A 14,194-nucleotide genomic window follows, 5' to 3' on the forward strand; every position below is an offset into this window, starting at 1 on the left:
TCCTCCATTTTCCTTTACTTATTGTTTGCTTGATTGTTTTTGCTCCGCAAAACAATTTGAGTCAGCTACATTAGGAGCTAAACTTAGCTTTACATATAATATAAATTAAGACCTCAGAGATGACTTCACAAGAATCTTGCTTTTGAGAGCATGAGAAGTAAATAATTGTGCCTTTATTTATATTTACAATGAAAGCACAGTCTTCGTAAGATCTGAACACATGTATTCAGACTGGTATGTTTCCCAAAGTCTGAGCACTGAAAGAAAAGCCAAGTACATCCAGAAAGTTGCTAGCTGACCACAGAATCAGGCTGGGAGGCAATGGCATGATTTAATTCTTCAGTGTCTTCAAATTCTAATATTCTCCTGTCCCTGTCTCCACAATAGAGAGACCTAACCCTGGGGGGGAGACGTATTAAATCAACCGCTCAAAGGCCCCCATTGTACCCGCCCCTCCTACAGAAGCTTATTCCTCTGTTTCATACTGACTAACCTTCACATCCCAGCGCTGTCACAATCTTAACACATGTTAAATCTTTGCTTATCTTAGGAGTTTTTCTGTCTGGCCTTAAGGTGATTTCATAGGTAAATTCTATAGCAATCTCATCTCTTTTATGTCTTCGGGCACATTTGATAGGAGTTATGCCATCCTGGTTTCACAGGTTTTTCTGCAAGAAAGTGAAATGTTCGGATCAGAGTTTTAGAAACATAACTCAGTCAGCAATCCAGAACAAACGTAACATATCATACAGAATCACATTAAACTTTAATTAGTCTGGCCAAAAAAAATTGAGTTTTAATTAAATATATTTTGTTTGTTTTTTCTGCCTTTCAAATTACTTGAAACTTTCTCAAAAATAAAACCCAAAGACACCGGATTTTATATATTCTGAGTACCTATAGATCTATACATCTGAAAATTACAAATAAGTTCTAGTCTTAGAGAGCAAGTCAAAAATTAAACATGAAATATATGTAAAATTCCAGTTTGACTTCTCAGCTTTTCAATTTAGACAGTTCCTCTGAAATTGTTTAACAGGTTTTTCCTTTTCATACTGGAGCAACCAAGGGTTTCATCCATCTCTGTTTTCCCTGTTCCCAGAGCTGCAGTCCCTACTGTTTTAAACATCGGTGTAAGAATAATGAAGCATGCCTAGAAGAAATGTCAAAAATTAATGATGAATGGCTTACTTCATGAATATTTATGGTATAGATTGAACACAAAGAAGTAAGGAAAGGTCATGCTGTAAATGATCGGGTCTCTCATATTTAAAAAAAAAAAAAAAAGTGCATTAGATAAGCAGAGTGACCTCCCAAATTTTCACAAAAATCCTCTGTCACTTGACCTTGTGGAATACCTTCAAACTGGAGGTTTTTCTTCCTTTTGAGAATTCGGTGGTGGGAGGGATACAGACAGAAACTGATGAGGAAAGAGATCAACCCCCTGAGTAACTAACATTTTCAGTGAAAGTGCCTCTTTAGAATTCAGTACTTAGCAGACTTTTAGTCCCTCGGGTTGCCCTGTGATAAGGCTGTGTTGGCATCATGTTCTCTGTAGAAATGGAGGTGTTTAGATGTTTGTTTGCATGACAACCTGGTGGCATCATTCAGAAAATGGCCTCAAGAAGATAGAGAAGTATTTGCTGTGATGTAAAACATCTGGCTCATGTTTCTTGTACAAATGAGAAGAGAAAACAGACCACGTCTGGGACTAGAAGGGGTCCGGGTAGACATACGCTGTGCCCAGCAGATAGTTTCTCTCATGCCTGTTGGTGCTGCCTGAGAGTCTGGCCCTGGCCCCTTTTTTTTCTCACTCTAATGAGTTATGTCACCCCGGTTTCACCAGTCCTCCCTGGACAAGGCACAGTGGCCATAGAGCTCATGTTTTCCAACATTAGTTGGTTAACAATGAGAAGAAACCTGTTTGGATCTTAGCATAATACCTGAAAGTTTCATCATCTGGGTGAGCTGAGTCGAGGCCTGTACATGGCTCGCCCATTCTTGGTGCTTTTTGAAGTACGTGCTGCACATGTTTGTTTAATCTCATTCTTTACCCTTTAAACACATCCATTTTCCTTTCTCTAGAGTGTGCTATCCATTTCTACTATTGTTTCAATAATGTCTTTCCCTGTGTGAACATCAGCCCCCATTACAGTTTTCCTTCATTCATATAAATGACAAGAAAAAAAGCTTAAAAACCTTCTGAGTTCTTACTGTTTCTAACCTGTACTGTTCTTTCTCTCAGAATTTTTTCTAATTCTCCCCTTCAATGTAACAATCACTAAAAATCTAGCCATATTTATCTTTGAAACGTTAAAGTGTTTATTAATTTTTACTCAGGGAAAAACTCCCAAAGCTGCTCTTCTAAAGCATGTTTCTAGCGTTTTGAGTAAAATTTGGATAATTGCTGTCCTGGTGGTTTTGCCTGGACGACCTTGTAGAACTGAAAATGTGTTTCAAGTGCAAGAATGTGGTGGAATAAGCAATAGAATGCTCTGCTATTTTGGAGAAAATGATTTAAGTTTCACGAGATTGAAAATGATTGCCTTTTGTCCCTGCTATTTCTTAATCATGAAAAATCCTTTTCTATAACGCCTCGCTTTTTAATCATATTTTATTTCTTTGATAGAGGATGTTAAGAGTTTATCAAGGAATCCTACATTTAGAAATCACAGAAAGTAAACTCTGCTCATTTTTTAACTAAATTTCTATTCGATCCTTGTACCGTTTTCCATATTTAGCAGCATATGATTTAAGGCTGGCCTAGCTACTCAGTGTTCGAGAAGTCACAGAGCAACAGGACATACAGGTTTAGTTTTCTTCTTGGAATCTGTTAATAAAGAAAAGGGCAATATGCTATAACTGAAGATAAAATGGAATTAATTGTACTAAATATATATATAATACTTATTCTTGGTTACAGATAATTTTTCATTATCACATGTATGGAAACGGCATTGGGGCACTCACCTTGGTCCAGGTATCAGTCTCAAACCAAACGAAGCTCCTAGTAAATTTCACAATAGAACAAGGCAACTTCTGGCAGCGGAAAGAACTAGTCCTGTCTGGCGATGAGGACTTCCGACTCCGCTTTGAAGGTAGAGTTGGGAAAGGACACCGTGGTGACATTGCGCTGGATGACATCGTGCTGACCAAGAGCTGTCTACTGTCTCCTCAGTCTGCGAAGGAAGAGCCAGCAGTGCCTCCTCCATCAGGTACAGTCTAGCTTGTGTTTGTTTGGTGTTTTTACAGGCTAGGAAGTGGGAATGAAGAAAGGAAATGAAAGGGAATAGCGTCCACCCGTAGTAATTTACTGCTTTCATAATGAAAAACATCTTTGTACTCTAAAAAATTACCTTTCAAGCCTTTTCTTATAAAATTGTCTTCCGAGTTTTCTCTAAGCTTCAGGATATTTACCTTTTCTTCAGTCCTCTGTTTTGTCAGAGTCTTCTTAGACCAATAAAATAAGGGAAGACTCCTTTGCTTGCAGTCTGATACAGAATTTAATCTTAAAAAAATATCATTTCACTCAATAAAATATATGAGCGTTGAGGGCAGAGTTATTCGATTTAGCTAGATATTACTGTGGTTATTCTGTGTACTTACTCTTTTTGGACGGACAAAAATCTAATTTGAGCAGCTGGGTTTATATATTTAAATAGTTTAGATGATCGAATATGTCCATATACTCTTTTAACTTAAAATATCTTTTGGTAATTTGTCTATAGAATTACATTTAAATTTTGAGTTGGTAGATATTCAATATAAAACATACCGTGACAATGTGGTAAGAAGTGGAAATAGCAAGCACCATGAATGCATATAATATACCAGAGGTATGAGATGAAAATAAATGCAATATATATTATTAAAATGACAAAAGAGCCAATGTTGTCAGTTGATAATATGACATATTAATATTTAAACCATGACTTTAGGGTCAAAAACAAAAGTTCTCTGGTAGTTAACTTATTTTTCTTATAATTAATGAAAACAAAAGTGGTTTAAAAAGAATTTCTTTTTTTTGCTTTGGCTTTTAAGTTGGTGTATGGAATGAGGAATGTTGCCATTTTTACCTTTACCTTCCCAATCATTTCAAAGGGTGTATTTTAAATTGGTTAAGAGATAATGTATAAGTAATTGTTTTACAGTTGGCAACTAGTTAAACCGGCCCTTTGCCTGCCATGGTTTTAGCACTATCTGGAACAGCACAGAGGAGAGCAAACAAACATTCCAAGGCTTATCCATTAACTGTATGGATAAGAATATAATGTAAACGCACTTGAGAGACTTCAGACTAATCCACTTTCTTGGGGAAAACTTTGCTTTCCAGTCCATCCTGTATGACTATTGGGATGATAGGTATATTTGCTCTGGCACAGGTCTGGTCTTTTTAATAGTAATTTTTATCCTAATAAAAAATAATCTCACAGCATCTAAGTAGTGAGGGAATAAAATTTTATGTTGAATCACTTCAAACTTTAATGAGCACCTACTAAGTGGGATGCAAGAGGAAAACACCAATCTTGTTGGAAATATTAAATTCCTAAATCTGTGGAATCTTGAATAAAGTTATTTTAAATATACTTCCAAAAGGAAAATTAAAAAGTGGTGAAAAATATATATTATTATCAAATTAAAGGCACATATTAATAATGCTAGAGTTCTTTACATATTCTTATGATACATGAGATATTATATTAAAATTCTTGAATGGAAAATAAAAGGATCTCTGTTCTTAAGAATAACTCAGAGGTAAGCAGGACAAGAAAATACCCCACATGACACTGATATTAAGTAGAATATAATTGTCAAGAGAAATATACAAAATATTATAAGGATGCAGAGAAGATCAAGAAAGCAGCCAGCTGAAGACATCTAATCTCAGACTTTTTACATGATGCCCAGAAGTTTGGAACCAAACATACTTGGAGCTCATAGGAAGGAAAGATTTTTGGTTTTGCAGGACAGGGAGGCCGAGTATGAGGCCTGTGGACCAGGTAATGAGTGTGATAGGCAGAGCACAGCGGGCAGGTCCAAGGGTGTGCGACAGAGCAGAGATGGTGTCATGCGGACCGTGGAGGTGAACTGTGTGGGGGCGATTTGGCCAAAGCAGGCACCTCGTGTAGCTGAGTATCTGAAATAAAATATTACAAAGGAAACAGGGAACTAAGCTGAATTTTAATTTGTTTTAATTTTTTTCCAAAATGAACATACATTGAAAGGTTTTATAAACCAAACAAGAAAGGAAGAAAAGAAGAAAGGGAGGGAGGGAGGGAGGGAGGGAGGAAAGGGAAGGAAGGGAGGAAGGAAGGAAGGAAGGAAGGAAGGAAGGAAGGAAGGAAGGAAGGAAGGAAGGAAGGAAGGAAGGAAGGAAGGAAAAGGGCCAAAAAGCTGATAATGTATTTATTAAAGTATGGTAACTGGTAGGAATGACTATAGTAGAAAGAGCTGCCCTCCCCCAAATCACCAAATGTCTTTATTTATGTTATTTGGAAAGTTCTGAAAATTGAGGTGGAATAATTTAATGTTTCCGTAGCGATCTCAGCTGTGGTGCCTACATTCAACCACAGCAGATGAAAAATAAACACGTATGGAGTTTACATTCCTATACCATTTGCCATACCTTAAACTTGCCTCCAGAAACAGGAAGCATATGCCTTTCTCTTGGTAAAAGTGAAAAGCTTAACTTTGTTGAGACTTGAAATGTGAAATATTTCTGAATAACTATGATTTCATCATGAGTTCACAGGATTCTGTTGGAATCTCTGATATTTTAAAGGATGGCTATATAAATATTTTTTTTGGGGGGTAACCTAAACAAATAAAATGCCAAACTGCTTACTTTGATCACCATGAAAGTTGGTGCAGACTTCACTGATATCATGGATATCCAACTGAAGGTGTAATGAGAGTCACATGTGTAAGCCACATATGTAATTTTACATTTTCTAGTAGTTATATTTAAGAAAGTAAAATTAATTTTAATAATATATTTTCATTAACTCAACATATTAAAATATTATTCAACATAAAAGCAATATAAAATATTAATATTTTCCATTCTTGATTTCACATTAAGCCTTTAAATCCAGTATGTATTTTTCCTGACAGCATACTCACTTTGGATCAGCCACATTTCCGTTGCTCAATAGCTGCTCACAGCTGATGGCCACCCTGCTGGGCAGCACAGGAGATGGAGCACTAGGCACTGTCAGGTCTGTCCTTGACAGTGGGGTTCCATTTGTCAGGGTAAAATTTGTGAATTCCCAAGAACTGCAGTTATATTCTTATTTAAAAAGAAGCACAGAAATGTACCCCAAGGCCAAATGTGAAAGCACAAATACCATGTTCTAGTGGACAAGATTCTAGTCTCAGACTCCCTTCTCACTATGGGCCGCACATCTCTGAGACTCAATTTTCTCATCTCTAAAGCAAAGAGATTATCACCTATTAGCTTCTTGGGGTCTTATGAATAAAAAGAAGTAATTGCTTATGTAGTTTGTCTAGTCTCATGGCTGGTATAAAGTAGGCCATTTATTCAATAAAATCATCTCATTTTATATTATGCTATATTTTGGGGCACCTTTATCAGTATTCCTCAGGCAATGTAGCCATCTAAGAGTAAGTTTCCATTATTTGCATTTTTATTAAAACATGTTTCTACCATTTATTTTGACAAAATTATTTTTCTTGCAGAGATCACAAGCATACAATTATTTTATATTATATTATAATCATTCAATCTTATCATTTATTGATAACCTCTCTAATTATTTTTAATAAATCATGAATAATGTGTAGATGTGTATCTTTGAAATGTTTAATAATTATTAATTTCTTACTACCGCATAAACACTTAACTAGAACTTTCACAGATTGGAGAAGGGTAAATGGCATTATGTTCCACAGGCAGTGCCCACATTTATTAAAGTTTTGGAAGTGACTCCAATTCATGCAGACTTTTCATCTATATTTGTGTCTATAGGCTAACAGCTCCCTCCAGGATAACTTAAAATAGAAAACACAAGAGGAGACAAAGCGTATATATTTATGAAGTTGCAGTTGAACTTAATCTCAGATCAGTTATTCTGATTTAGTCAAATAAGACCCAAGACTTTATTAGCAAAATTAGGATTAAATTATTGTTTCCAGAAGTTATATTTAAGAGCTTATTTATTTTTATTTTTAGGAAGGAAACTTCAATGTTTTTCCACTATTAAGTATATTGGATGATATGCACATAAGTAAGAGTGAAAAAAATGCATATCATAAAAATGCCTCTCTCTAAAATTTTTATTGAATGTATTGGGGTGACATTGGTTAATAAAATTATATAGGTTTCAAGTGTACAGTTCTACAATATGTATATTGTATTGTGCGCTCAGCACCCCAAGTTAAGTCTCCTCCCATCACCATGTATCCCCCCTATACCCTCTTCTACCTCCCCCAGCCTCCCTTTCTCTCTGGTAATCTCCAGCCTGTTGTCTGTGTCTAGGAGATTTTTGTTTTGTTTTGTTTCGTTTCCTTAATCCCTTCACCCTTTCACCCAGCCCCTAACCCCTCCCCACTAACAGCTTATTTTGATAGCAATTCTGTTAATTACTTAGTGATGATGGATAAAAGTTATCATTTAACAATTTTTAATATGAAAAATTCAACCAAGTTTCCTCTTCTAAATGTCCATATGAAAATTCAGCCACTATTACATTCTCTGTATTATTGGCAGATATTGAATAACATCTCCCAGTCTAATGAGGTCAGGGAATCAGTCCTGTGTGTGTATGTGTGTTGTGTGTGCTTTATTTCCAAATGTGAGTTATACAAGAAGAATATTTGGGAATATAACATGGTAATCAACTTTTGCTTTAAAAATATATGTAAGGCAATGAGGGCTGAATGGATTAGCTCCTCTTTAAGGTCATTCATTTCCCTGAAATATTTGGCAGTAGTTTAAAAGGCTGCTACGTGCTGATGAGAATGCTGGCAGAGCAAATCAATCAGAGTCCTGAGTTAGGGAAATCTGGCTGATTGTACTCGGCTCTGTAATTTAGTGAATCCTATACACAATGTGAATGTTTTCCAAGTAGAACACCTCTTGATTTTAATACTCAAATTCATAGAATGCATGTATCTCTTCTTACCCTGTTTTTTTTTTTTTTTTTTTTTTGGCGGGGGTAGAGCTAATAATTATATTGGAAAATATATTTACATCATCCCCAAATCAGTAGGATACTGTTTAAACAATATATTATACAGGAAAAAATCTCAAGTTTATTGTAAATACAACTGAAGACAAAAGAGGTTTTGAAAATTTTATGCAGTGGTGATAAAGAGGCTGTTCATCGTGGATGTTGCTATGGTTAGAAGCGTCACAGCAGCAAATGTACTGTGAACCGTTATTTCATTGTGCATTTGGCCTGAGTATGTTTCTCCCGTGGTTTCTATATGTACCTATGATTTTGTTTAATGTGAGCGATGAAAGCCCCTAGAAATTGAGACACTACCAGGGAAAATTGTGGAGAGGAAAACAACACAAGTGAAAAAGAGATTAGGGTGTAAGAGAAGATAAAAGCATGCAACATTTTGACCAAGGATATCTGGCTTTGAAGAAGAGGCAGATTTAAAAAAAAAATAGTTGAAGTGCCCTTAGAATATGTCATCAAAGGATTCACTGCTGAGTTTGTTTGTGTAAACATGTGATGGTGGTCTAAGGAAGATAACCAGCAAAATCAGCCTGATAGATATCACTGACTTCTAAGGCTTTGACTTTAAAAAAAAAAATGTTTTTATTGATTTCAGAGAGAGGGAAGGAGAGGGAGAGAGACAGAAACATCAATGATGAGAGAGTCATTGATCAGCCGCCTCCTGCACGCCCCCGACTGGGGATCCAGCCAGCAACCTGGGCATGTGCCCTGACCGGGAATCTAACAGTGATCTCCTGGTTCATGGGTCAGTGCTCAACCACTGAGCCACGCCGGCCGGGCTAAGGCTTTGACTTTAATGGGTATTTCTTTCTAGGTGACTGCAGGTAATATTTAAATTTTTACTGAATGCTGTGAACTATAAGTAGCTTCTAATGATAACAGATCTTCACTTTTTCTAAATCTAATCAGATCATATAAATAATAGAGATGAACTCAGACAATGAAAAATTAATATGAGGTTTATTGAGCAAAGACTTGAAGGAGGCTTGGAAATTAGCCAATGAGATATCAAAAAGCATCAAAGCATATGAAGGTGGATGCATCCCTTGGATGCTCTATGATATCTGATTAGCTAATTCCTAAGCCTCCCTCAGTTCTTTGCTTAATAAACCATATTATGTTAATTTTTCATTGTCTGTGTTTATCTCCATTGAGAACAGTAAAAACACTACATTTTAACATCTTAAATAATACGTGTTTGTGTTTTTCGTAAACTTGATCCTCACTGAAATATTTATATTATAAGCAAAGTTAGAAATTACAATATTACCCCATTATCTTGGTTATCAAGCTAAAATTAAATTATTTTTAGTGTTGAAACCCCAAAATACATTCTGATTAAATAAAAACCAAAAAAGCTATTTCAAATGGTTTAGCATAAGTGCAACAACACAGATTACATTTCTCTTGGAAGGAAAATATGATTGTGTGAAACCAAATATATTTCATGTCCCAATGAACTTAATATGTCAGAAAATTTTAGCTTTACTTGAAATGCCAATTGGCTGTACCCTACTTATATAGTAGGGGAGAGATATGCAGTTATGGAGGTTCCTCGAAAAATTAAAAATGGAGCTGCTTTTTGACCCAGTGATTCCACTTCTAGGACTATATCCTAAGACTCCTGAAACACTAATCAGAAAGAATATATGCACCCCGATGTTCATAGCAGCTCAATTTACAAGAGCTAAGACCTGGAAACAGCCCACGTGCCCATCAGTGGATGAGTGGATAAAAAGGCTCTGGGACATTTACCCCATGGTATACTACGCAGCTGTAAAGAAGAAGGATCTTGTACCCTTTGGGACACTATGGAGGGACCTGGAGAGTATTTTGCTAAGCAAAATAAGCCAGGCAGAGAAAGACAAATATCACATGACCTCACTTATATGTGGAATCTAAAGAACTTAATAAACTGATGAACAAAATAAATTCAGTGACATGGAAGCATGAATCAGATTGATGAATCTCAGAGGGAAGGTGGGGGTGGGTGGGTAGGTAGGGAGAGATTAACCTAAGAATTTTTATGTATATATGCATAACCCAAGGACACAGACAATAGTGTGGTGAAGGCCTGGGGTGGGGAGCAGGTCAGGGGTGGAAGGGGTTAATGGGGGAAAAAGGGGACATCTGTAATATTTTCAACAATAAAGATAAATTAAAAAATAAATAAAAGTAAAAAATAAAATATTTTAATTTTTAACTCTATCATTGTTCCAAGAAAGTGACTTTCAATTCAAGAATTTTTCCATCTGAGCCATTTCTTTCATTTTGGGGTAAGAATATGGAGAATTAGGATATTCATGTGCTATATTTTTAAGTGATATTTGGACTTTCCAGTGCACGTTGTTTGACTTTGAAGAAGAGGCAGTTTTTAAAAAAATAGTCTGCTTTAACAAACATATGGATAATCAAAATAAAATAATCTAATCAGAATATAATTTATAATTCCAAATGGAAGATATAGAATTTTGTGACAAAATGCGCATGATCTCTTTTTGAAATATTTTATCTCAAACAATTTTAATACAGGAAAAAGTCTTAAAATTTTAGATTCAATTTTATTTTAATTTGTTTTCACTTGTATTTCCAATCTTTCTAAGATTATTTTCTTGCTTTCTGAAATATATCTATAAGAATTTTCTCTAATGATGATCTTTAATTTCTAATCAGAATAAATGCTTTAATCTCAATATAATGTTTGAAAGACAGTTGCCCTAGATGTACAAGTTTAGCTTGGCAATTATTTTCTGTTAGATATTTTTGAGAGAGATTTTCCCACTGTCTCGGCTTCTCTTCATTGTTATGATCAAGAAATCAGCCCCTGCCCGGCCGGGCATGGCTCAGCAGTTGAGCATCAGCCTGGGATCCAGGCGATCGGGGTTCGATTCGCCCGGTCAGGGCACATGCCCGGGTTGTGGGCTCGATCAATGACTCTCTCCTCATTGATGTTTCTATCTCTCTCTCTCCCTCTCCTGTCCTCTCTCTGAAATCAATAAAGATATATTAAAAAAAAAAAAAAAAGAAAGAAATCAGCCCTTAATCTAATTGCCCTTCTTTTGTAAGTAATGTCCTTTCCCCCTCTGCTCTTTTTCTCTGGTATTCTACTAAATTATGTGAATTTGGGTAGGCTTCTTTTTTATTTATCTTGCTTGAAATTCAGTGAACTTTCTGAGTCTGGGATTGATGTGCTTTATGGATTCTGAAACATTCTAAGCAATTATGACTTTGAATATTGCTTTTCCTGCATTCAATCTTTGCTCTCCTCTGGATCCCTTATGTTTGATGTTCTCATCTTATCTTTTCTTTTCCTTTTAAAAAATAAATTATAATTTACATATAGCAGAATGTGCAGATATTCAGTACGAACTACAATGAATTTTAATAAATGTATACACCAGTGAAATCCAAGCCATAATCAAAATATGGAACATGGAACAGTGAACAATATTTGGTTGTATGGAGGGAGGGCTCTGCTCAGGAACTCTGGCCCTGGTCGGTGCACACTGGGAAAGATGTCTTTCTCCCCAAGTCACACAACTCAGTCTCTCCCCTGAGCTGGCCTGGATCTCCTTGTAAGTCCCTAAAAAGAGACTGCGGTGGGCCCAGGGTGGGCGCAGCTAGCTGACTCCTCTGCTGGGCATGAGCTCGGCTGGGCAGAGCCACAGGGAGTCAGGAGAGCGGGGTGGGTGCATCTCCCGGGCTGATGCCATATACAGGGGAGCGCTCGACCCAGAACAGATGGCATCTGTGGGAGGTGTGAGAGAGGGACTCAACACAGGGACATTGTGGCTGTTTCCCTAGCCCTCTCCCTAAACCCATAGGACCCAATGACTCTCTAAGTGAGTTCAGTGCAATCTGAACTGCCAGCCCTCGGCCAGAGCTCAGGGTAAGTGCCCATGAAAGATATTTTCTGCATCAGCAGTTTAATGGGCACTTAGGTTTCCAGCAGTCTCCAGGCTCACCCTGGTGGACAGATTCCCTGCTGATTTTCACACCCAGGTGTTATGTGGGGACTTCTTCCTGGCACTGGTGCTCCAGGCTGGGAAGCCAGGCGTGAGGGTGAGACCCCTTGCTCCTCAGGAGGGGACCTTTGTTGCTGAGATATCCCTTTGCATGTGGGTGCAGAGGCCAGAACTTTCCACATCTCCAACCTTCCTATCAGTCTGGATGTGTTCTTTTTCTGTATATCTTAGTTAGAGACTTCTGTTCAGCTAGTCTTCAGGTGGTTATTCATGTTGATTGTTCTAGAATGTAGTTGTAAGTTTGATTTGGTCCTGAAAGTTTAGTGTAAAGCCTACCTTCTCTTCTGCCATCTTGGATCTTAGTTTTTGACCATTTAAAAAAAATTATCTCCAAATTTTTATTGTTTAGTGCTATTGTTAGTAGTACTGTGTTATTTTATCTTATTTTACAAAGGTTCATTGCTAGGATGTAAAACTACAATTGTTTTTTTGATAATTTATATCTTATGGCTGTACAAAATTACATGTATAGTTCTTATAGTTACCTTTTCATAAATTCTTTGGGACTTAAAATTTTGAAATGTGTGATAAAAATAGTATTATTTATTTCCAGATTCAAGCCTTTATTTTTCTTGCTGGCTTAGATATCCAGAACAATATCAAAAATAAGTGGTGGGCAGATACATTTTGCCTGTTTCTGATTTTAGGGGGTAACATTCTGTCTTTCTCCATTAAGAATGATGTTAGCTATTTGTTTTTTAAAATTTATCTTTATTGTTGAAAGAATTGCAGATGTCCCCCTTTTTCCCCCATTGACCCCTTCTACCCTGCACTCTCCCCCAGCCCCAGGCCTTTACCACACTATTGTCTGTGTCCATGGGTTATGCATATGTGCGTGTGGAATCTAAAAAAAAAATTAAACTGATGAACAAAATAAATCCAGAGACACAGAAACATGGATTAGCTATTCATTTTTAATGTAGTCACTTTTATTAATAAAAGCATTGTTCCATAACTTTCTTTTCTTGTAAATTTTCTTATAATTACTTTGTTTCATATTATATTTATCATATGTATTTATATATTTATTTTGTCCCTAACACAGAAATTTAAGTTGCATGGAGGCAAGCATTTTAAAAATTGCTTTGTTTGCTACCTCTCACATAATTGGAGCTCAATGTGAATTATTTCCTACATTAATTAATTAGAAAAGCAAAGTGAATTCTCACAGATATGGGTATGCAGGAGATTCATGAGGCAATCAACTGGGATTGGGCCAGGAGGCACAAACTGAAGAAACAATATCTTTAAGAAAACACACAAGTGTACAATTACATCATAGATTTGACTATACTTAGAGGAGTTCATATCTTAATTATGCAGTCAAGTGAATAAAAACAGGAAATAATTAAATACAGGAAAATAATTTTATAAGAATTTAAATCTAATAAACTTAAATATATGTGGTTAAGTCAAAGATAATATTTAAATAGTTATAATAATATCAACACTGACTAAGAATTTAACCAAAAATTATAACAACTCTTGGCTCTGTGAGGGGAGAGAAATACATGTGTTGGAGAAGGGAGTTGCATAAGGCTTATGTCTTTATCCCTCATAGGACAAAGGCAATAGATCATACATAAACTTGAAAAATCATGAACTAGCTTTATAAATATCTTATTTAGACATATGTAGAAAGTGCCAGACAAACTAGAAAGAGTTAAAAATAAATTTACGCAAAGTATGGCAATAGACTTAGTGTCCAATGAGACATGGGCTATTTGAAGTAGTATTTGCCTTTTAAAATTCCACACATGTATCATTTCAGTAAATATGAACATTTTAAGTAAAATGTATTGTGATAAGAGAGGTTATGTGTAACAAATAGATACGACTGGTCTAGTTTTTAAAAAATTGTCAGATTTATCAAGACTAGGAATACCAGTCAGAACATATATTGTCATTATAGTACTCATAAACTATCTTCAGTAAGATCATAAATAGTGAAAAAATGAATAT

The 14,194-nt window shown here is 36.0% G+C and overlaps 1 protein-coding gene across 1 annotated transcript in view; it reads left to right on the top strand.

Annotated features, from left to right (window-relative positions):
• Positions 1-14,194, top strand: part of MALRD1 (MAM and LDL receptor class A domain containing 1) — a 543,727-nt gene that overhangs the window by 220,183 nt on the left and 309,350 nt on the right. The window contains 1 exon segment of the mRNA XM_087815868.1: positions 2,924-3,215. Within this exon segment, the coding sequence (XP_087671994.1) occupies positions 2,924-3,215 (292 nt within the window).

The sequence above is a fragment of the Miniopterus natalensis genome, chromosome 1, assembly GCF_054644295.1.
Source record: "Miniopterus natalensis isolate mMinNat1 chromosome 1, mMinNat1.hap1, whole genome shotgun sequence".
NCBI lineage: Eukaryota > Metazoa > Chordata > Mammalia > Chiroptera > Miniopteridae > Miniopterus > Miniopterus natalensis.